Below are 21,913 nucleotides of genomic sequence, written 5' to 3' on the forward strand. Positions count from 1 at the left end.
TGGGAAACTTACTCAAGTACTCACTTCCAGGCCCAGTGCTTCCTGGAATTTATCACCTCATATGCCCTGTATCTGATGGTAAACTCCCTAATGAGGGGTGCCAACATACTAGAAGTGGTAATCACCAACATGGGTGACAGGTGCACCACAGTGGAGGTAAACCGGTCACTGGTTAGAGCTGACCATGAACTATTAACTGTTTTCACACCCAACCATCTCCCCCACCCACAGAAACCACAGTGTATGCCTTTCCTACAGCTAAATTCACACTACTAGAGACAGGGGTGGGGGGTTTTGCAGCCACCATGCTAAGGGAAAACACTGCTCAAGATACAGACAGATTTACAAATGCACTCTCTAAGCACCTACAAGGATGTATGCATCATACCATCACTGGTAAACCAAGACTCACTCCTCCTAGACAAGGACACCAGTCTGGTGGACCCCTGCAATAAACAGGCTATACAACAGAAGTAGGACAGTAGTCCAGAAAAACAGCAAATCCCAAGAAGGGCAGACATCCATGACCAGTATTAGTAAGAAACATAGGTCCCTCATGAAATCATCCAAGGCTAACATCAACAGGAAAATAGGCAAGGATTCGAAAGATAACCACAAAGCCTTCTTTGGCTATGTCAAGAATCTAACTGGTAATGCACGATTTGCACTGTGCTGGTACAATATAGCACAAAATATACTGACCCTACTGATATCACCAACATCCTTGCAGATACATTCAGTACAAACTTCACCCAACTAAAGAGCCCACAACAATACCCGAAAAGTACAGTATCCCAGACATCAGAGACACACAGGTGGAAATGGCCTACTCTAACAGCAATACACAGCATCAATGGAGGCAGATGGTGTCCCAGACTGCATCTTGCAAACACTACAAGACAAACTGACCCCCCCCCCACCTAATTAAGCTTTTCAACCTCAGCTTCTCCACAAGCTACATGCCCATACAATGGTGCGTGGCAACGGTTATTCCACTCCACCAAGGTGGAAACACAACTGACAATGGTAACTACCACCCCATAAGCCTGACTAGCCTGGTCTGCAAAGCTATAGAGCACATCCTCATGGTACTCATTAACAAAGACATTGGTAATCTCCAAACACTTGACCCAACCCATGTCAGCTTGGTTGAGTGCAGTTCATGCTTACTGAACCTGTTTGATGTCTTACAGACAGTCACCAAGACGTTAGATGAGGGGTGAGGTGGTTCACACATACTACCTGGACCTCGCCATGGCTTTTGACACCATTCCCCACTCAGGCATTATTGATAAACTCACCAGCCTGTACATACACCCATACATCACAGGATGGGTTGCCAACGGGCTTACACACAGAACCCACATGGTACGACTAGCGGTCTCCAGGTCCAACTCTTAACCAGTCATGACTGGTGTTCCACAGGACTCAGTCCTGGAACCCCTACTGTTTGACATATGCTTCTCAGAGGTACAGGCAAACACAGGTGGACTAGGGCAGACCATGTTTGGCAATGACTGCAAACTGGGAGCCATACTTGACAGTCCAGCTGACACAGACATCCTTCAAGGGGCCTCACAGAGACCAACACAGGGTGTCAAAGTCATGGCCTCCACCAAAGTGCCACAAACTGCATGGTCATTCCATTGTGGAATATTAAGCACCCACATATTAACACATAAGTGGCAGCCACTTTAATACAGACGAGGTAATAGTGTATCTGGGGACTAAGGTAGATAGTGATCTCTCCTTTGACAATCATATCTCCAGAGTAGTTAGGACATCCTTCTATGTAGGCCATTTGATTACTAAATGGTTCACATCTAAACATACTGAGTCTATAGTGCCCCTTTGCTCATCACTCATCAATCCCATCATAGAGTATAATAACCCATTTGGGATGTACCTCAGAAGACACATCCAACAGCTGGAAGATCCACGAATGTACCTCGCCAAGAGGATTACTGGCCTCAAACATATGTCCTATGCAGCTAGACTGAATAAACTCCCACTTTACTCAGTGGCATCTCGTTTACTCAGAGATGATCTCTGCTGGCCAACAAAGCCATGTCAAACTCAAGCTTAATGGATATGCTCCACCTATGGGAATCCATGTCACAGTAAGCCACACACTGTAGTGAGCTAAACCTTGCCACAACAATAACTGGAAGATGTTGGATGGATGGATTCCTGTCACAGAAACTCCCCATACTTTGGAACAACATCCCTAATTACATTATACAGAGCCCCTCACTAACACTCTTCAAGAGAAACCTTGAGGAGTGGATGGGGAACAATAGATACACCCCAGGCATCCCGCCATTGCCTCTGCTCCACAGAGGGACAGTTAATGAATCAATGGGGTGGCAAAAGCTGACACATTTTGGCTAGGCTTATGAATGCCCTCAGGCAGTTAGCCAAGTACCTACCTATGAACCTATACATACAGTATCAGCACATGCTGATAGCTAAATTTACTGTTCAGGTGTTGACTTACCTTGTGCCAATAACAGTTGTGTGTGCAATAGTTGAGGGCTGCCTATGTTGGATGCACACAGTAGACTGCCTATACATGACAATTTACAGGTAGTCTTGTGTGTGTGCCATCCATTTTTCCTGTGTGTGCAGGTGGAGAAAGGTGTCAGTCCCTAGGTGCCTACACTGTCAGTGTGTGTGTTATACGTTCCCTCCTTGCCAAGGCATGGGCATACTGGGCACGCCTCCATCTGCCTACTGGGGCTGGCTCAGCATGTTCATGGTCTGAGTACCTCTGTGCCTGTGGGGCCCTTGGCAATGGTGGTGGGCTGTGAGGGCCTTCACCATTCTGTCCCTGCTGCAGCTGTTTCTGCAGGATCATATTGTGTAGCATGGCACATACTATGAAGATGTGGGCACACGTGCCTGGAGAGTACTGCAAGGCTCCACCAGATATGTCCAAGCAACAGAACCATGATTTAAGCATTCCAAACACACTTTCTATGATGATTCTGGTTTGTGCGTGTGCCTCATTATGGCAATCCTGCATGGGTGTGTGTGCATCTCTGATGGGAGTTATCATCCACGGTTCCAGTGCATAGCCAGCATCCCCCACCAGATGGCCATATGGGATGTCCCCTCTGGCAAATAACTGATACAGCTGTGAGGCATGCCAGATGTGGGAGTCATGATAGCTTCCAGGGCTGCCAGCACACACATCCATGATAATGCTCTGGGCATTACACATGACCTGGCAGTTGATGGAGGGGTATCTCTTGTGGTTTATGTAGCACCTACCCTGCTCACCGGGTGGTGACTTGATGTGTATGTGCATGCAGTCTATTGCACCCAGTACCTCCAGGTATTCTGACACATGGTGGAAGAGACGCATATTGCTGTCCAACTCCTCCTGTGTTCGGGGGAAGTATATGTGCTCACTGGCATGTGGTAACATGGCATACAGGAAATGGTGAAGTACTCTGGATGCTGATGCTTGTGAGATCCCCATGGTATCCCCAGTTGGCCTTTGAAAGGTACCTGTAGCTAGTATTCTCAGGCTTACACATACCTTTGTATCCACTAGGATGGGTTCCCCACTGTTTGTTCTGGCTCTGCGGCGTGGCCAGCACAGCCCCAAAAGTTGCTGTAGGATGTCCCTGTCCACCCTGTAACACTCTACTATCTCCAGATCTTGTAGCCCCTGGTAGGTTACCCTGGGTCTGAACACTCTTCTCCTCCTCTGGTGCCTGAGGTGGTTGTGTGCATCATCCTCCACACCACCTTCAGTCTCCAACACATGCTGGTGGATCAAAGCTATGGCAGCCCCTAACATGTACATACTAACATGTGCAGAGTGTATGGGAATACACAAGTCTGTGTGAGGTTCTTTCACACTTTATACTACTTTGCTATGGATGCTGCTGATGTCATTGGGTGTGTTGGCTAACCCATGAAACCAAAATCATAATGAACATTAGAGAAGTAGAGGCAAAGTACAAATGCTTTGGAAAAAGGGCCAACCCAACAAAATCTTCAGAACTACAGAGCATTACAAAACCAATCTGTAACTCAACATAGTCAGGCAAACTGGCTCAGCCAAACCTAATAAATGTAACTACACGACATTTTGTAATCTAAACTCTATTTTGTCAGTTCAACAACCTCTTTATAATAGTTACACTCTTTTACATCTGAGTCACCCTCAGAAATTTCACAATACAGCAATTTTAATTTATCTTCAGTAGACAAAGACTGTAATAGAAAATTATTAAGGCATTTAAAAACCACTACCCTGGTGCTAGGCAGTCTACTTTAACAGTATTTACATATACCAACAGATATAATTGCCTACCCCATTTTCATACTGATTAACATATACTTTAAAGAAATGTTATGTCCCAGTTCTTTTAAAACAACCTTATATAATTCCTCTGCATAAGGGAGCCTCTACTACAGATCTGTCAAACTATAGACCAACAGGCATTCGCTCACCCCTTACCAAAAACCTTGGAAAAATTTACTAACAGATGAGTACTTATCTATACAACAATAATATAATCTCTCTCCTGTGGTTTCAAACCAAGTCAACTCTAGTGATGTTTCTCAAAGTAATAAATCAACAGACATTATATGAATGACAAATGTAATGTTAGCCCCAAATTTATGGTAATAGACACAGTTTTGAATTTTGATAGTAGGTTAGCAGCAGACGAAGCGTTAAAATGGAAAAAGTATTGCTGGATTGTGAAATTAGATGCCAGTTACCCTCCTGGGCTGAATGACAAAGAAAATTTTAAAGTTTATCTAAAAAGAAAAAGGTTGAAACATTAACATGTTGCAATCCTGAATGTTAATAGTTATGTAGAAGTCAATAGTTTTAAGTTATGAAAGTTTAATGATTCTAAAATGCATTCTTTTAATGGGTTTTCATCTTTAAGATAATTGTTTAGTTAATTAATTAATTGGTTAAAATTTTAGTATTTAAAGTGTTTAATATGGAACTATATTCAGTCTGAAGAAATATTTGCATAATGAAAGCGCTTACTGAATAAGGTGCTGCTTATCCTGGTAAATAAAGGCTGCTGTGAGAATTTTATTCTTTGCTGTTTGAGTTCATTGGTTTTGGTGCTGAACTTTCAGTTTTACTGTAAGAAATCAACAGAGAAATAATGTTAATTTAGTCACATCACTTTATTTTTTAATTTGTTTTATCTAAGGGGGTACAATATTTGTCAGACTTGAGGTTATGGTTGACAGATCAGAGTGCTTGGCCATAGATGGTCTGCACCTGTGACAGTCTGCACCTAAGTTTTACATTTTGGGTTAATACTTTGTTCACCCCGTAGTGCCATTTTAGTCATTGCCAAAATAATAAACATCCAGCATAGCTAAACCAACCAATGATAATTTTAAGGTGATATTGCTCAATGCCAGAAGTCAAACATAAATAAAAACTGCACTCCCTGCAAGCTCTTTTCATCCTTGAAAATATAGCTGTTTGTGTAGTTACTGAGACTTGATTTAAATGAGTGGAGAGCATGCCAGCAGTGCATGGCTATAATGCCATCCACACATTTAGACTGGCTACTGCACAAAAAGGGAATAAAGGTGGAGGCGTCTCAGTTTATATCAAAACTAACCCCTCTTCAAGGTTGGTCAAGCAGTATGATGCCCTTGAGCTTCTCCACATAGAACTCACCCTAAGTAAAGTCCCATATCATATCCTTACAAGCTGCAGAATTCCTGCTATGACACAAGAAACCAACACCACTTACTTAAATGAACTGGAGTCTTTATCCATTCTACCAAACCTTACTCATGGGCAACTTCAACTACCCTTCTACAACTGGGAAACATGCATAACCCCAAACATGCAGATTCTTGGACTTTAACAACATGAACACTCTAAGCCAGCTAGCCCATATGCCCACTAGGGGCACAAACATTCTTTACCTCGACCTTATAAACTTGGGGGAATGTTGCACCCTCACCCCACCCTGAGTGTAATATCCTTATTGGTCACATCATACCACAAAACTGTCTCCTTCAAATTAAAAATAAAGCTTCTGACACCACCTTAGCCTGAAACTTTTAGGAATTATTCCAAGGCAAATGTCTTGCTTTTAAGTGACACCTTGGCAACAATTCAAGCCATCAGAAACCCAGGGAACACAGCTGCCTGTGTGGAGTCATTCACAATGTTCCTTTCAATTATGTATACAGCTGCATAGATGGAGCAGTACCTACGTGAAATAAGCAGAGGACAGGCTCAAAATACAAACTACCCTTGTGGAATCCCAGCATAAATAGGTTGTACAATGAAAGGAAGAGAATCATGTCCAAAAATAGGAAGTGCAATGCCCAGTAAGGCAAGAACTCCCTCATTAAAATTAATAAGCAACTCAAGTGACTAATTAAGTCTACCAACACCATATTCAAGGTAAAAGTAGCATCCTAGGCTAAGAACAATTATAATGCATTTTCAGCTATGTCTGGAACCTCAAAGGCAATACACAACAATATTCCAAATTAATTCTAAATGCAGCCACGTATACTGAGCTGGAGGATATAGCTAATCTACCAATTGATATGTTCATTTCCAATTTTGCCTCACTCTCACCACCAGAAACCTCTCAAGAAATACCTCCAGCCATAACTCCTCCAACTATCACCAGGGAATAGGTCCTAAAACACTCTCCAAGGCCAAAGACCTGATTCCATGGGACCAGGTTGCTTCCTAAATATCATGAGGGCCCATTTGAATCACCAAACAGGTTTCCTGCTGAGCAAATTGAGGACTGTGACTGTTATCCCTCTGCACAATGGTAGGTACTCCATGGACCTGGGAAACTATAGGCCCATAAGCTTAACTCATCTCATATGTAAAGCCATGGAAAGAATAGGCATGGATATGATAAATGGTGACATAGGTAACCTTCAGACACTGGATCCAGCTCAGTTTGGATTTGTTAAGGGTAGGTCATAACTACTTAACCTGGTGGATGTCTTTGAGAAAGCCAATAAATCAATGGATGACAGAAAAACAGTGCATACTGCCTACCTCAACCTGGCTAAGGCATTTGACACAGTACCCAAAATGGGCATGTTGAAATTAGGTATAACCCCCTATGTCTCTAACTGGATAGCCAACTTGCTCACAGATAGGACCCGAGAACTCAAGATAAGTGAGTCTACCTCCATTAAAAGACAAGTCACTAATGGGGTCCCTCAAGGTTCAGTGCTTTGACTGCTCCTCTTTGGAATCTACTTCTCTAAAGTCAAGGCCAGTGTCAAAGGCCTCTGGCTGGCTAAGTTCTCAGGTGATTATATTTTAAGTGCAGTCACAGAATCCCCCAATCACCCAAACTAACGGTCTAATCTCAATGCTAAGAAGTCCAGAATAGTCACTTTCAGAAAGATGACCACCCCCTGCAAATTATTACATTGATAATACACCCCTAGAGATAGAACTATTAGAGATTTGTAAAAGCATGTAGACAGTCACTTGGTCTGTGACCACCATGTGTCTAATGTTGTAAAAAAATAATTCTATGTTGTGCAACTTATAAGCAATGGTAAGATATCCAGGACCAGTCATCAAATACAGTGCCCCCCTTTGATATGTACCTGACCAGGCATATGCAATAACTGTAAAATCCACAGAGATTCCTCACAAGAAGAATACATGGTGTAATCAGCATGTCCTATGTGGACCACCTCAAAGCCTTATCCTTATATTTGATCTCCTACAGACTGCTAAGAGGTGATCTATGACTGAATAAAAAACATCTTCTGACACGGACTTAATGGATATGTTGCACAAAATAGCATCAGAAATAATCAGTATGTGGACCTTAAGTTCACCTGTAACAGAAATAAGACATGTTAAAGAGATGGATATGTGGCTCAGAGACTACCACTTCTCTAAAACAGGCTTCCAACTCAGGTGACACAAAGTTCTTCCCTATACTTATTCAAGTGCAACCTGGAATCGAGAATCATAAATTTACCACTGGCCCAGCATCTATGTCCCTATTACAAAGACAGAGAGCTTATAAATGCTTGACCAACCATGCCCAAGTTACATATACCTTACACAAAACCTTTGGGATCTAAACCATTCTATTTAATTTATGTAGCATAGCTAGACTTAAAAAGGTCCATTATGGTCATTAACCGGGTCTATATTATAATCTCGAAGGTTTAAAACTTCGAATCACTAAAGATCGAACTTTAGTAATTGAAGTCTTAAACCATCGAAACAAAAAAAAACTAAATTAAAAAAAAAACTAAATAGTGTGTAGGCAGGAGGACAAGCCGCCCTGCACCCCTCACACCCCCCTACTTAAACATACCAACTCCGAGAATGCACTACATTGAAGTAAATGGAAATCTCCCCCTACGGAGATTTTCTGTTTAAACATTCAATGTAGTGCATTTTTGCTATTCTCGTGTCAACAATATCGTATTCGACATTGTCAAACTTTGAGATTATAATATAGATCCCATTAACCATGCAATCACAATGATCTTATTATCCTATGATTTGTTAAATTATTACTTAAGACATAGGAACACATACAGTAACACAAAAAAATATTTGCATTTGCAATATTCAAGCATTATTCATTAAATAGAAGTTCTCTTTATTCACACCAACATTACTTAATTGTACAATTCTGGCCTTTCTTAAATCCCCACTCCTCCTCCTAAATATTATTTTACATGTATTGTTCCCACAAATTCCATTTATTTCCATGTAATTTGCTTATTCCTTTTTCTAAAGATTCCACGTCTAGTACTTTTATCTTATTTATAATATTAAGTACTTCAATTAAAGTTGCTTAGATTCAGATTTCCATTTTCTAGTAAATGATTTTTTGGTAGCCAATATCATTAAACTTAGTAAGGCCTTACTATGTAAAAGCAATTCATATTCTGTTTCCCAGCTGAGAAGAATCATTGCCTTTATAGCCATTTGCTACCACAGCATTTCATACAGACTACTCTTTAGGGAATTTTCACAATATGCCTACTCGTTGCATCCCAAAAATGCTTGTTCCCAATTACTACTGTCTTTTCCATCATACCTCCAGCTTTTGTTCTCTACCTGAGAATAGTCTGCCTAGGGTATACAAATACATATGCAAATGCTTCCAAACAAAAATACTAAACCTTCTGGATTTTGTCACATACTTGGGAGGCATAATGTTTAAGTCTTTACTTCACAATTATAATGTACAGGGTTTGATTCTGATGTCTGATTATGCACTAGGTGTGTAATGGCCTCCAGAATGATAGCCTAGTATAAACCCATAAACCTTTAGCAATGACTGTGGGATCCTGCAACATGCTTTTTAGTTTGTCTATTACCCAGTTTAAGAGCAATCTAGACCAGTGGATGGGGAAAAGGAAATTAACACTGGGTCTGGTACCCATGTCGCTTATGGACAGATGTAGCTTAAAAATGCCTGGCCCTCAGTATCCTGTTTGGAAAAAGGACACCAGTATTCTTTCGGGAAAATGTGGATAGGCTTAGAAAGGCCCCCTGGGTTATTAGCCTAGTAATAATCTATGAATCTATAAAGATGTCATCCCATTGTTCCTTTGTAAATTGTAAATTGCCTTTCAGTCTCTCTTCCCAGTCTTTTCTAACCTCCTCTGACTGATTCGTATAGTTATCATGCAATATTTTATATGCCCTACTAATTATTACTTTTTTAACAACAGCTTCAGTTCTAGACTCAACTAAAAACTCTACCAGAACTGGTCTTTTACTTAGCAGTCCCGTATCCCTTTCTTTTTGCCTATGCTCTGATATCAATCCTTGGAAGGGAAGACATTCTGTAACACGTAATCCAAACTTCTGAGTGGCCTCATTCCACTCTGTTATCTTTCCCTCTCTAGTTAATTGTTCCCAATATCTTGGTTCCTTTGTCTGTTTCTTCAGTAAATTACAGCCCCCTTTATATACCACTACTAGCAGTCATCCCTACTGGGGGGGGGGGGTGGCACAGTGGTGCAGAAGTTAGCATTGTTACCTCACAGCAAGAGATTCTTTCTTTCGATTCTTGGCTGGGGTGCCTTCTATGTGAAGTCTGCATGTCCCCTGTGTATTAGCATGGGTTTCCCCCAGGTGCTGTGTTTCCTACCAGATTCCTAAGACATGCTGCAGGTGGATTGGACATTCCAAATTAGCCCTAGGTGTGAGTGTATGCATGTATGTGCCTTCTGAGGAAGGTTGAGCACTGGGCTGGCAATGCGACACTATAAAACTCTACTGCCAGTTGTTCTGTGGACAGATGATCTGATGTGGCGACCCCTAATGGGAGCAGCCAAAAGGAGAAGAAGAAGGCTTGTGGTCATCCCTATTGGCAAAAATCTTCTTTCTCCATTCCAGTGCTGGCATAGTTCTTAGAACCCCTTCTGTAATTTTCTGGATATAATATTATGTATTTTCATTGCTGCTGTTCTCCTAAATTATCTGCTTCCAAAATCCTGCTCTCTCCTTATTTCCTGAAATTGCTCCCTGTTGTTTATCTTAAAAAGATTTTTGTTACAGTATCCTAACAACTACTCCTCAAAATATTAACAGAGCATGATGAATTATAATACTACAAAACTGTAAACTAGAACATCACATACTCTTCTTCCTTCTCAATAGAAAATCCGTGTACCACAAGGATCTGTTTTAAGTTAAATAGAATGAAAACTGCAACCACCAGCAGCCAAAGGTCACCCAGGAGAACAAACTGCAAATGCAGAAACCAAAAACTCCAAGCGACCACCACAGCTAAAAGCATATGTAGTTTATTAAAAATATGACAGGATAAGCGCTTTCACACAAAGTGCTTCTTCAGATCCATATAACAGACAAATATTGCATCCAAGTTTAAATATCTTAGCAATAATAGAACAAGCAATAAACGCTAATCAATAAAACAATTAAGTCACTGATATGATCTACGTTTCTTAAGAACAGGTTTTAAAGGCATAGTAGCATTAATTCCTGGTGATTTATCTGCTTGCATCCTTGCTGTCCACTGCATTTCAGCTAGCTCAACTCTATTGTTAATATCACCCCCCCCCCGATTATCTGATATCAGTTGCAGTAGTGTACATTCAAATGTGTGCCTTTCATTACTGGATATATGCTTGGCTAAAGCATTAAAGAGATTCATTTTCCAGATGTCACCCAGATGTTGCATAATACATTCTTTAAGCATTCCGGTCATCTTACCAATATAGAAAGACTTATGCTCTTGGACTATAACATAGGGTTTAGCTCTGTATAGGATTCACAGTTTTTGGTTAGCTTTTTTTAACTGAGTTTTGGATATGTAGATTGAATTCTAAGTTCATATCAATAGCGATGCCAAGTAATTTTACACTGGGGACTATGTCAAGTGTGATATTATGAGAGTTATGGCTACAAACCAAAATTACCCTAATGGCTGCTTATATGTTAACCATGCCTTGATCAGCTCTCATCCAAAAGTGTACAAGTTGAGTTCAGATCACCTTGACCATCCAGATCACTAATAGACATGAAGGAATAAAAACAGTGGGAGGGTGAGCTAATGGTTAAGGTGTTTGCCTTACAAACACAAGGTGCAGGGTTTGAGTCTCACAAGGGATAATTGGCTAGGCTTAAAATGGCTCACAAGGGCAGTTAGCTTAGTACTAACCTATGAACATACAAAAAACTAACACAACTATTCCTCTGACCATACTTATTAGTTAATGCTATATGTTGATACAGTTGGTTACTTACATGCAGACACTGACAATTTAACTGATACCAAAGAGCTAGCCGTGAAAGTTAGTGGCTGTTTCAGTATTATGAGAAGATATCCATCTTTGTGAAGCAGAGGAGTAAAGCTATGACTGGAGTCCTGTTAACCATAGTTCGAGCAGCCAGCTAAGGATATGAAGGTGAGTGGTGGTAGGAGTGATCTGTAGGTAGGATCACGAAACCCAGAGGCAGGAAGGCAGTTCAGCCTACGGTATGCCTGCCTCCTGCTGGAGGTCAGGTGGATAAGCAGTAATGTGAAGGCTATGATCGACAGTCTGGGCTGACAGGTACATGCACCACTCAGTACTACTGCAGACTGTACTTCAACAGCACCTGTTGGCTCCAATAAGTAGGGCTGGAGAGGAGTTAAGAAGCATGAAAAAACATGCTGGTCCCTGCTATGTATCAGTTATTGTCCCAGGTTTTCACCTTCCTCACCCAGTCTCCACAAATACCAGAAAGGACCAGGGAACAATTGAGCCAATGGAGGCACAGGAGGAAAATACTAGGAAAAACAAGAAAAATATTATGACTGGATACTTTATATTAAAACTGAGTATTTCAGAAAATAGATTGTCATCCATGAGTGCACGCATTTTAACAATGAGAAGATTTGTAATTGACTAAGGTTTCAGAAATCTCAGTTCAAGTCTCAAAAATTGTGGTTCCTTTAAGGCTGACTGTTGTTTTTCCATTTTTTTTTCAAATGATGGTGTGACTTTTGAACAACTTTCCCTGTACTTGAGATGAAAGCTGTCACTCTTTGCCAGTCTCAGGTAAACAATAACTTCAGACCAATAACAGTAACAGCCTATTTAAGTTATGTAGTAGAATGTGCTTAAAAAACACAGTCTAATACATGTTGGTTCTTTCCCCAAAAATGTTGCATATGGTCCTCCTTACTGGTTAACCATACTGAGTAAAACTAAAGAGCTGAAAATAAAGACCACTTCTACATTTTTCTTATATGAGCCAGAACAGAGAAGACAAACCTAAAGCAGTTCAGAATATTAATTCTGCAGTTTTTACTAACATTTATTCCTGCGTCAAGGTGAGGCATCTTTTATGGGATGGACTGACTGCTCCGGATCCTGATGGATGTGGCTTGAAGGAATACAATGTCAGGCATCAATATAATAAAATATGAGAGTCAACCATTATGGTGAGTACTTTATACATTAGCATTTTCCTATGGAATAAAAAACAAGCACGTTTTTCCAATAAACAAAGACTTTATTAAATGCCACACATACAGTATATTCAGTAAGATATTTCATGAAAATGAATTATTACTTTCTTACTTTTTTCTTGTTTGATTTCAGGTATGGATGTGTGGAGGGGCTATGTATGATGTTCCTTGTTCCAGAGTTGGTCACATCTACAGGAAGTATGTTCCTTACAAAGTTCCAACCGGAACCAGCCTTGCAAGGGTGAGTACTACAAAATTAAGTAAAAAACACAGTAAGACAGAAAGGCAGTATATGAGAATTAACCATGTAACATTTAAAAATAAACTTTTACTTCTCCATGTTTCCAAATTTTAACCATTTGCAAAATTAATCCATTGGGTATGAGTGAATAGCCAACTGTAATAATACAAGAAGACAAGAAACAAAACCTTTGTTTGTCTGCACACCATTTAGAGAGCAAAAGGCTGTTTAAATATCTGAGACTGCAGCTCCATGTGTAAATTTAGCTGTCTAGCTGATACCAGTATTTTGGATAGCAGAAGGCTAACCTGTTTTGGACAGTAAAGCTATACATATACACTTCATTGCTAGATGAAATCTGAGTTTAAGCAGAATGATGCCAGAAGTGTCTGGAAAAGAAAGTGAAGAGTTAGTTTTAAGATCTGTCATGGTGAAGAATTTAGTGAAGTGGTGAAATGACTAAAAGCTTTGGCTGGAGCACAGACTGAAAAAAGATAGCGAAATGAGTTGGAGATATTAAGGAAAGTGCATCCTGATAGAGGATAGTATGCTTCTAGGAATCCAGCAGCCTCCAGCATGTGTATAAAACATAAGGACAAGTGTTACACTAACTGGTGATATGGGGCAATACAGATAGTTCAGGGTAACTGAGTAGACTGTAAAGCTAATGTGAGAAAATATAGACATTTTCAATATAATTCAGAACTGTATTTTTTTTTACTAACCTCACCATTGGCTCCCCCATTGGTATTGTTGCTGCAGAAAGAGGGTGGAGCCATTCACAACCAGGTAGTGAGTCATACCCCTCAGACTGGGCAGGAACAGAACCTATGGTTGTGTCCCCAGCTCAGAAGCAAACAGTCATACCTCCTCTGCTCTAGCAGCATTGCATCGTGCTGACCAACCCTGGAATTTTTTTTTATTATTATTGTTTCTGAAGTTTGAATTGCAGTAGTTGCTGTGGTTCTTGAATATTTTTAACCTTGCACCTACTGAGTGCCAGAAGAAGCTTCAGCTCTCTTGCAATCCTTCAAAGGATAAAACTGATAACATTTAAAGAATATATTGCTGGTAGACAAAGAGCAGAACACTATGTTTTTTATTTAAAAAGGCAATACATTTTTTCATTCTTTCTGATCTTGATTTCTTCATACCTAGTGCAATTTAATTATATCAGCAAAGCACTTTTCATATGTTAATGGACAATATCCATGGATGTGCTAAATGTTTGTAAAAAGTATTCAAGAATGGAGAATTTTATTTTCAATGGCTGGAATTATTCTGTAAAGCATCCCATAACATGAAACTATACTCAACTTATTTATGTTTTTTTTTTCTATGTGGTGCTGGACTTGGGCAATGTTAGGGTTTGCATGGCTGTGTGATGCAAGTTAAAATACATTAGTCTAGACATTTCTATTTGATCATAAACAGACATCAGAAGTATACATGGTCAATAAAATAGCTATAATTAGTGAATAGGAGATGGGCTGTGAGTAAAAGTGATTGATCCTTGCTGTTGTTTGATCAAGTTAAATAGTCACTGCACTGGCTTTGAATGGCTAGTGTACATTTGTGTGAAACAAGATGGAATACCTTACTGTGGTATTTTTAATCACAATCAGGCATCTGAGATGTGCACTGTTAATAAAGTGGCAAATTGATGGGTACAGACACTGCCTATGGATGACAGTGACAGATCCTATTATCATTTGATCACAGTTAAACAGTTATCTATCTGCTTTGGCAGGAGTATTATCAGTGTGTGTGTGTGTGTGTGTGTGTGTGTGTGTGTGTGTGTGTGTGTGTGTGTGTGTGTGTGTGTGCGTGCATGTGTGCTTGTGTGTGTTTGTGTGTGTGTGTGTGTGTGTGTGTGTGTGTGTGTGTGTGTGTGTGTGCGCGCGCGCGCAAATACAACACAAATGGGGTCATAGATATGTGTTTGAATAAACTAACATCACAACTACTGATTGTGGACATTTTATGTTACTGGTTCACAGTCAGAGTAGGTTCACTCTATCAGAATGGGTATATTTCACTCTAACAGAGTGGGTTCAAAGATCCAAAACTAGTATCTGTGATATTTTATGACTACAGTGAAGAGAAGAGAAAATCCATGTTTTGATTTTCTGACTATTACTTCATTATTATTATTATTATTTTATTCAGTCCTAACTACATTTGTCTTCAGATTCATTTACATTGTCCATAAAGTGTCACGGTATATGCTGTGATTAGTTGTTTTTCACAATGTATTGCATGAGATACAGTACTGTTTCAGTAGTCTGTCTGGGATCAGTAGATTCGCTTTAAAAATGAAGATGATGAGGATCAAACAGATCCTTTGAAAATAAATCTTTGCAGATTACTGGACATATGCTACACCTAGCAAGGGTAACTGACTGAAGATACTGAAAATGATACTGCATAGATAAACTGTGTAATGGTGAAAATGTTAGGTACCTGCGGTAGAAGCAGATTACATTTTCTTTTCAGGAGAATCAGGAGTTAGTTACATAAAAGCATGCCCACAGTTGTTTTTATGCATTGGTGTAACTCTCCTAAAATAAGAAACAATGTTACAAGGAGCAACACTTATGTTTTTCTCTGAAATTCCAACATTACATTTTATGTGTGGATAAACTCTTCTAAAATATAAACTAAATGCAGTCACATGCTGAAATGTTTTTTTTTTATCTTAGAGCCAAACAATAATCTTAGCACAAAACTGCATGTCCACTATTCGAGAGGAGAGCAAACAATAACTTTCTATAATAAGAAAAACGAAATGTCAAAGCAAAGTTGAAAATGTTTCTGTGTTTATCATGAGAAATTTGTCAGGACAATCAGGCTCTCTGAACTTTCTGAGTAGCTGGAGCTTCTTTTAGAAACCGCTACAGAACAGCACCAGATTTGCCAACAGTTGGAGTGTTCCAAACATTGAACTTATAAAGGAGGAAATTTACAAGCATGTATAAGACAAAGTCATGATTTTTTTCATGCCAACATACACAGCTCTGATTATCTCAAAGTTTCAAGAATTCAAAAATAATTTCATATGCAGGATGCAAGCCTCAAGCCTTTTCAAACTCCCTACTAAATTATAAAATCAACTGTGCTTCTTGCCATAATGTAGAAAAGGGGAAATAGAGTACTTGGAATTCAGTAAAAATCCTGCATTTTCATTCTTAATTGTTTTGCAGATTTGAAAAGGCAAAGTGGCAGTTTCAAAACAGTACTCAAAAGTATGTGATTCCAACACATATGCTTCAAGAAAATGTCTTTATTGGTATTCGAGCACAGGGGAGTCCACATCTATAAGATGTCGCATCATTTCTACCACAGCATGAAATCAAAGCTGGTTCAGCTGGGAAATGATATCAACTTTCTGGTTCATTTCTTCTCAGGAGAGGTGTTACAGCCAGCTAGACTGATATTTGTTACCTAGCGTAACCTGAAATGCAGTCAGTCTTAAATGTCAAAAAGATCTCTTGAAGCATCCTAAATGTACATGCTTTACATGTCAGATATTGAAAGATCAAGACTTCTATTAATTTTAACCATCAAAAAGTGCATGTTAAATCATCTTTTTATTAAAACACAATTCTAATATCAAATTTAAAATTCATTAGAAGTTAGAATGCCTACATATTAGCAACTCATAATGTTACTGACCTGTCTTCTGTGCTAGCTTGCTGAAAAAAATGCATACATTTATTAGGGCTCAAGGTATACTAAAAGTTTGCTTAATGTATATGGAATGCATAATGTTATCAGGACATGCTTGAATTAATTTACTAATCTGTCAAACTTAAATTGACATCACAAAAAGAAAACTTTGGAAAATATATTTGTAATCCTTTACCAATTATTATTATTATTATTATTATTATTATTAATCATCATCATCACTGGTAGTATTAGTAGAAGTTGTAGTATCATCTCAACTCTTCCTGGCTATGTTCCTGCTCTATAACCTAACCTCTTCACTCTCCTTATATGATTACTAAATTCCTATGTATTTTGCTACTAGTGACTGATGATACTTTCTCCATATTTATTGTTTATTTTTATCTTCACTTGTTAATACTGGCACAATAATACTTATTAATATATATATCTGTTTATACCTCTCTGATTGAATTCATTGAATTCTGCTTTAATTTATATTTTCTGTGTATATTACTGTAATCAAACAAACTTGATTCCTGCTTTTATGTATATATTCTGTATATGTTACTGTATTTACTCTCTGTAACACTATTTCTACTTCTGCACCAGTTAATAAGTTCATAGGTACATACTAGGCTATTGGCCCTAAGGCCTATATAAGCCTAGCCAAAAAGGTACCCTGGCTTTCGCCACCCAAGAAAATTATTTTCCTGTGCTCCTGTCGAGCAGAGCCATAGAAATGATCCCCAGGGTGAGTTTCCTATTTTTTCTGTATCTATATTTTTGTTGGACCTTTTCTCCCCAGGCCTCCACTGAAAATGGGCTCTTTTAGGCCCAGTAGACTTTCCTGGTAAACAAATGCAATAAATAAATAAATAGTACTACAGTATGTGTGGGTGTGTACCTTTGCACATATCTATGATACACATAAGTGCACACAGACAAACACACACATACTCATGCAAGCCTATTCATGCTCACAGACACAGACACACTCACACATGCACACACACACACACACACACACACACACACACACACACACACACACACACACACACATGTGTGTGTGTGTGTGTGTGTGTGTGTGTGTGTGTGTGTGTGTGTGTGTATACGTGCACATGTGTGTGTGTGTTTTTTCTGGATATGGTATATTTGGTCCCAATTAGTCACACACATGTATTGGTTATATTTGTAGTTTGAATTTTGAGTAGTTTTTTAGCTGATAATTGCAGAATGTGTGTTGTTCTTGATATTTTGACATGTTTGGTAAAGTCGGTAATGTTTTTATTATTTTCTAAGGGTTACAGTTAATAAATATTGCTGGTGTAGGGAGCTACCCTTACTGCTTCATGTGGGACATTACTGCTGATACTATTTGTAAATGTGTGCCACAGTAATTTCATTGTTTCTGGGAGATTTTTCCTTTCTTCAAGTTGGTGCAAATGTGTGGAGTATTGTTCCTTACATCAGGAGTGCAGGGGGGCTTAACCCCTTAAAAAATGCTTACAGTATTATTTTTCTCCTTTGTGTGTTTTGGAATTTTGGAATTTGTTCATTTAACTTCTAGTAGAAATAAAGAATTTAGTTTAGTTTTAGATGAAATGTGATTCTCACAATTGTGATTTCTACTGATTTTTTTTTCTGCCAAATATGATTCTACCGCTTTGTGTCTCTACTCATCCCTGCAATTCAGAAACATTGTGTCCATAATCATGGCCATGCGATCATCAATTAGTATGCATGTACTCATTAACAATGCGTGCAGCTAGGCCAGCGGGTGTAATGATGAGCTGCTCATCAAGAATGCAGTAGGGATCTGTGAGAAGATCATGTTAGACCAAGTCATGACCACAGTAAAGTACGAGCATCTGATGTAAACATTGATCGTGCATGAGCATCTAAGGTAGTCAGTGTGAAACTGTGTGCACAAATGGTAATACTAAGGTGCTGATCTGTTGTTGTAACTCAAGGCAAAAGACATGCGGACAAATGTCTTATGGATTAATATAAGGCTAAGATGACCAAGGGTGGAGGGTATAGGTGGTAATGGGGACACAGAAACAAACAAAAAGGACAGAGCACTGCAAAGGGAGCTGATGAGTAAAATGTGGATACCAAACATGATGGAGAAAGGGCCTGGGAGATACATGAAGATATTAGTCTGAAGTATTTGAACTTAGAAAATTTGAAACTTGTATACAATAGTTGAAATACAGAAATGTAACAGGATTTACTGACCTACGCAGTCCTGAAATCATCATTGTTTGATTAGTGTACCTGTACTATAGTGAAACTGTCATTAAAAATCTTCTATTTAGACCTGGGGGATGTAAACTATCAATTCTGTCCAGTTACAATCAACCCTGTACTTCCTTAACAAGGTGAGTAATAAATGCAGTCACAGTTGAAGGTATCGGTGAAGCACAGAGCAGGTGATTGTTACACATTTGTTGTCTGAAAGTAGTACATTTAAAAAAATTACACACTGGGAATGGTGTTAGTGTCATTAGTTCAACAGATAGCACACTCACCTTTGATGCTGGAAGACCAGAAGGCTGTGGTTTCTTTTCTCACTCTAGGTGACTGGATTGCTGAAACTACAGTGTAGCATTAGAAGTGCTGCACTCCTGAGTGTGTTCGTCCTTCAGATGAGACATTAAATGAATCTGTTTGATGTTAGATGGTTCTTCCATTAGTAAGGGAAATCTAGCCATGGCATCTATCAAAAAGAGTAAGGAGGAAGTACCCGGATGCCATGGCCAAATTTCATGTTAGCATAGGAATCACCTCAAGTCTCCCCACAAAAGAGGCTACTAGTTTAGTGGTATTGACCTGGTCTGATCTGGTCAATACAGAATAAATAAAATTTGAACTCTCCATTCTTTGCATTAACACTACAAATCACTTTGTGAGCAAGATGGGCCTTGAAAGCACTTAGACTAAAGGTGCAAACTTTACCCTATTAATTCATCTCATTTGTACAACTAATGGCAAGCAATGCCAATATACATAGGACATGACATCATTCTTTGCATACGATGAGCAGAGTTAGTTGTACAAGAGCATTGACAGTGCTTTCCACAGCCCATCATGCAGTCTGACCACAAAATGATGAGTGGTTTACACTATCTTTTTGAGCATGTGTGTAGTATGTTTATCCATTTTGAAGATTAAAGGTTGACAATGGGAGTTTAGGATTGAAATGAAAAGAGGACAGAAACAGAATTTAGAACAAAAGGTGAGCAAATAAGGAATGAACAGGATGGAGTTGGGGTAGGAGGCAAGTACTTTATTTGCGGGAAATGTGTCCACTATTATGAAGAGAAGGGAAAGATGGGGAACATCGGTTTGGAGGATAGGATTGGGTGTTCGTTGCTGCAGTCTTTATCAGCTGAGACCCACTGGAAAAATACTTGTCACCTTAGGTACAGTCACCACTGGCTCATAAGATGGCACCAGTACTGAGCATGGACATGACTCAACAGGTCAGTGGAGCATGGTCTTCATGCAGGCATCCCACCTCCTGTCACTGATATCCCCACAAGCTCGGCTAAATGTGAATGGGTGACTAAGGTGTCACTTTTACTCCCACTGCTACCAATGTGTAATACTGCACCATTTTACAGAGGAGGGCTACCTGATGCAGGTAATGCAGTTAGGGCAGGGGAGTGGTGAAGGCAATTGTGGCAGGCTGGGGCCCAGATGTGCTAACTGCATCAACTGGTTGTGGCTGTGGTCGTGATGGTAATGGTGGTGATGGTGGTGGTGCTGCTACTGCTGCTGCCACCTGTGAGGAGGCCGATAAGCCTTGCCAGTGGGATAGGTGCAAGTTTGCTGTGCTACTGCATAGAACAGTAAACAATGGAGAAAAAGAAAATAAATGTATGTAAGAAAAAGGCTAGTGGCAAGGAAGAGAAATATAAATACAAAGAAAAATTGTATTTCTAGCTATGTTCATAATGATACAGTAAAGCATAATACAGTTTTCAAACTAGTAAATACTCATGCATTTCAGAAGCCTGTTTTGTGTGTGTGTGTGTGTATGTGTGTGTGTGTGTGTGTGTGTGTGTGTGTGTGTGTGTGTGTGTGTGTGTGTGTGTGTGTGAATATATATATATATATATATATATATATATATATATATATGTATATATATATATATATATATATATATATATATATATATATATATATATAGGAGGTATCTAAACCAACAACCGTCATCACACAGTCTGACTGATAGAAGATTACTGGCAGGAGCTATTTAGACAGACCAATGTGTGCTTCTGGTTAGAGATGCAATCTAATGTCTGAGAATACTGTACATATACAAAGCAAACATACTACACAAACATATATGTATTTCAATCACAGATGACAGACAAAGGAAACCAACTTCTATTTCTACTGTGTATTAGAAAGTGTCCACCAAACTACTAATGATGATCTTATATAGATGGCCAATGTGCTGCACCAGTGAAACTACTGAGACAGAAAAATATACATGAAATACTTTTCAACAGAACAAAGCTGTGGGATGAGTGAAAACTGAACCCACAGAAATCTTCACCATGCGACAGTACAGACTTAACCTTGTGCCCCACTTGTTCACCTATACAGGCGAAGGCATGTGGAAACATACTTGTATCATTGCACAGTCATACTGCTGCCTTACAGCTATGCCAGTGCTGACAGATGTGGCATGGGTATATGGAAGTTATATATTTTTAGTCCTTACTATTTTTGCTATTAAAAGACAGACACTTTTATGAAAACATTTATACTCACCCCATCATTCTCTCTTATGCACTCCAGTCTGGTTCTGTTCAGCTGCTTATTCCTTTGATCTCTTTAGGGTCTTGAGATGTAAAAAGGGTATAAAGTAAAATTTTTGGAAGGCATGCAGTGGCAGGTTATTTGTTAATCTAAAATAAGGTATGCATGCAGTATGGAGGTGGTGAGCGCTGTTTAACTTCATTCTGCCATCAGTGAAGGAAATCAGGATAGCGGCATCTCATGTCACTGTAATGGTGACAGC

The 21,913-nt window shown here is 39.2% G+C and overlaps 1 protein-coding gene across 1 annotated transcript in view; it reads left to right on the forward strand.

Moving 5' to 3' along the window:
- Positions 1-21,913, forward strand: part of LOC122792867 (polypeptide N-acetylgalactosaminyltransferase-like 6) — a 1,270,224-nt gene that overhangs the window by 1,113,474 nt on the left and 134,837 nt on the right. Inside the window, exon 6 of the mRNA XM_044060426.1 lies at positions 13,093-13,200. Within this exon, the coding sequence (XP_043916361.1) occupies positions 13,093-13,200 (108 nt within the window). The remainder of the gene's footprint in view (positions 1-13,092; positions 13,201-21,913) is intronic.

Source organism: Protopterus annectens, chromosome 2.part0 (assembly GCF_019279795.1).
Source record: "Protopterus annectens isolate FY-2018-M chromosome 2.part0, PAN1.0, whole genome shotgun sequence".
Taxonomy (NCBI): Eukaryota; Metazoa; Chordata; order Ceratodontiformes; family Protopteridae; genus Protopterus; species Protopterus annectens.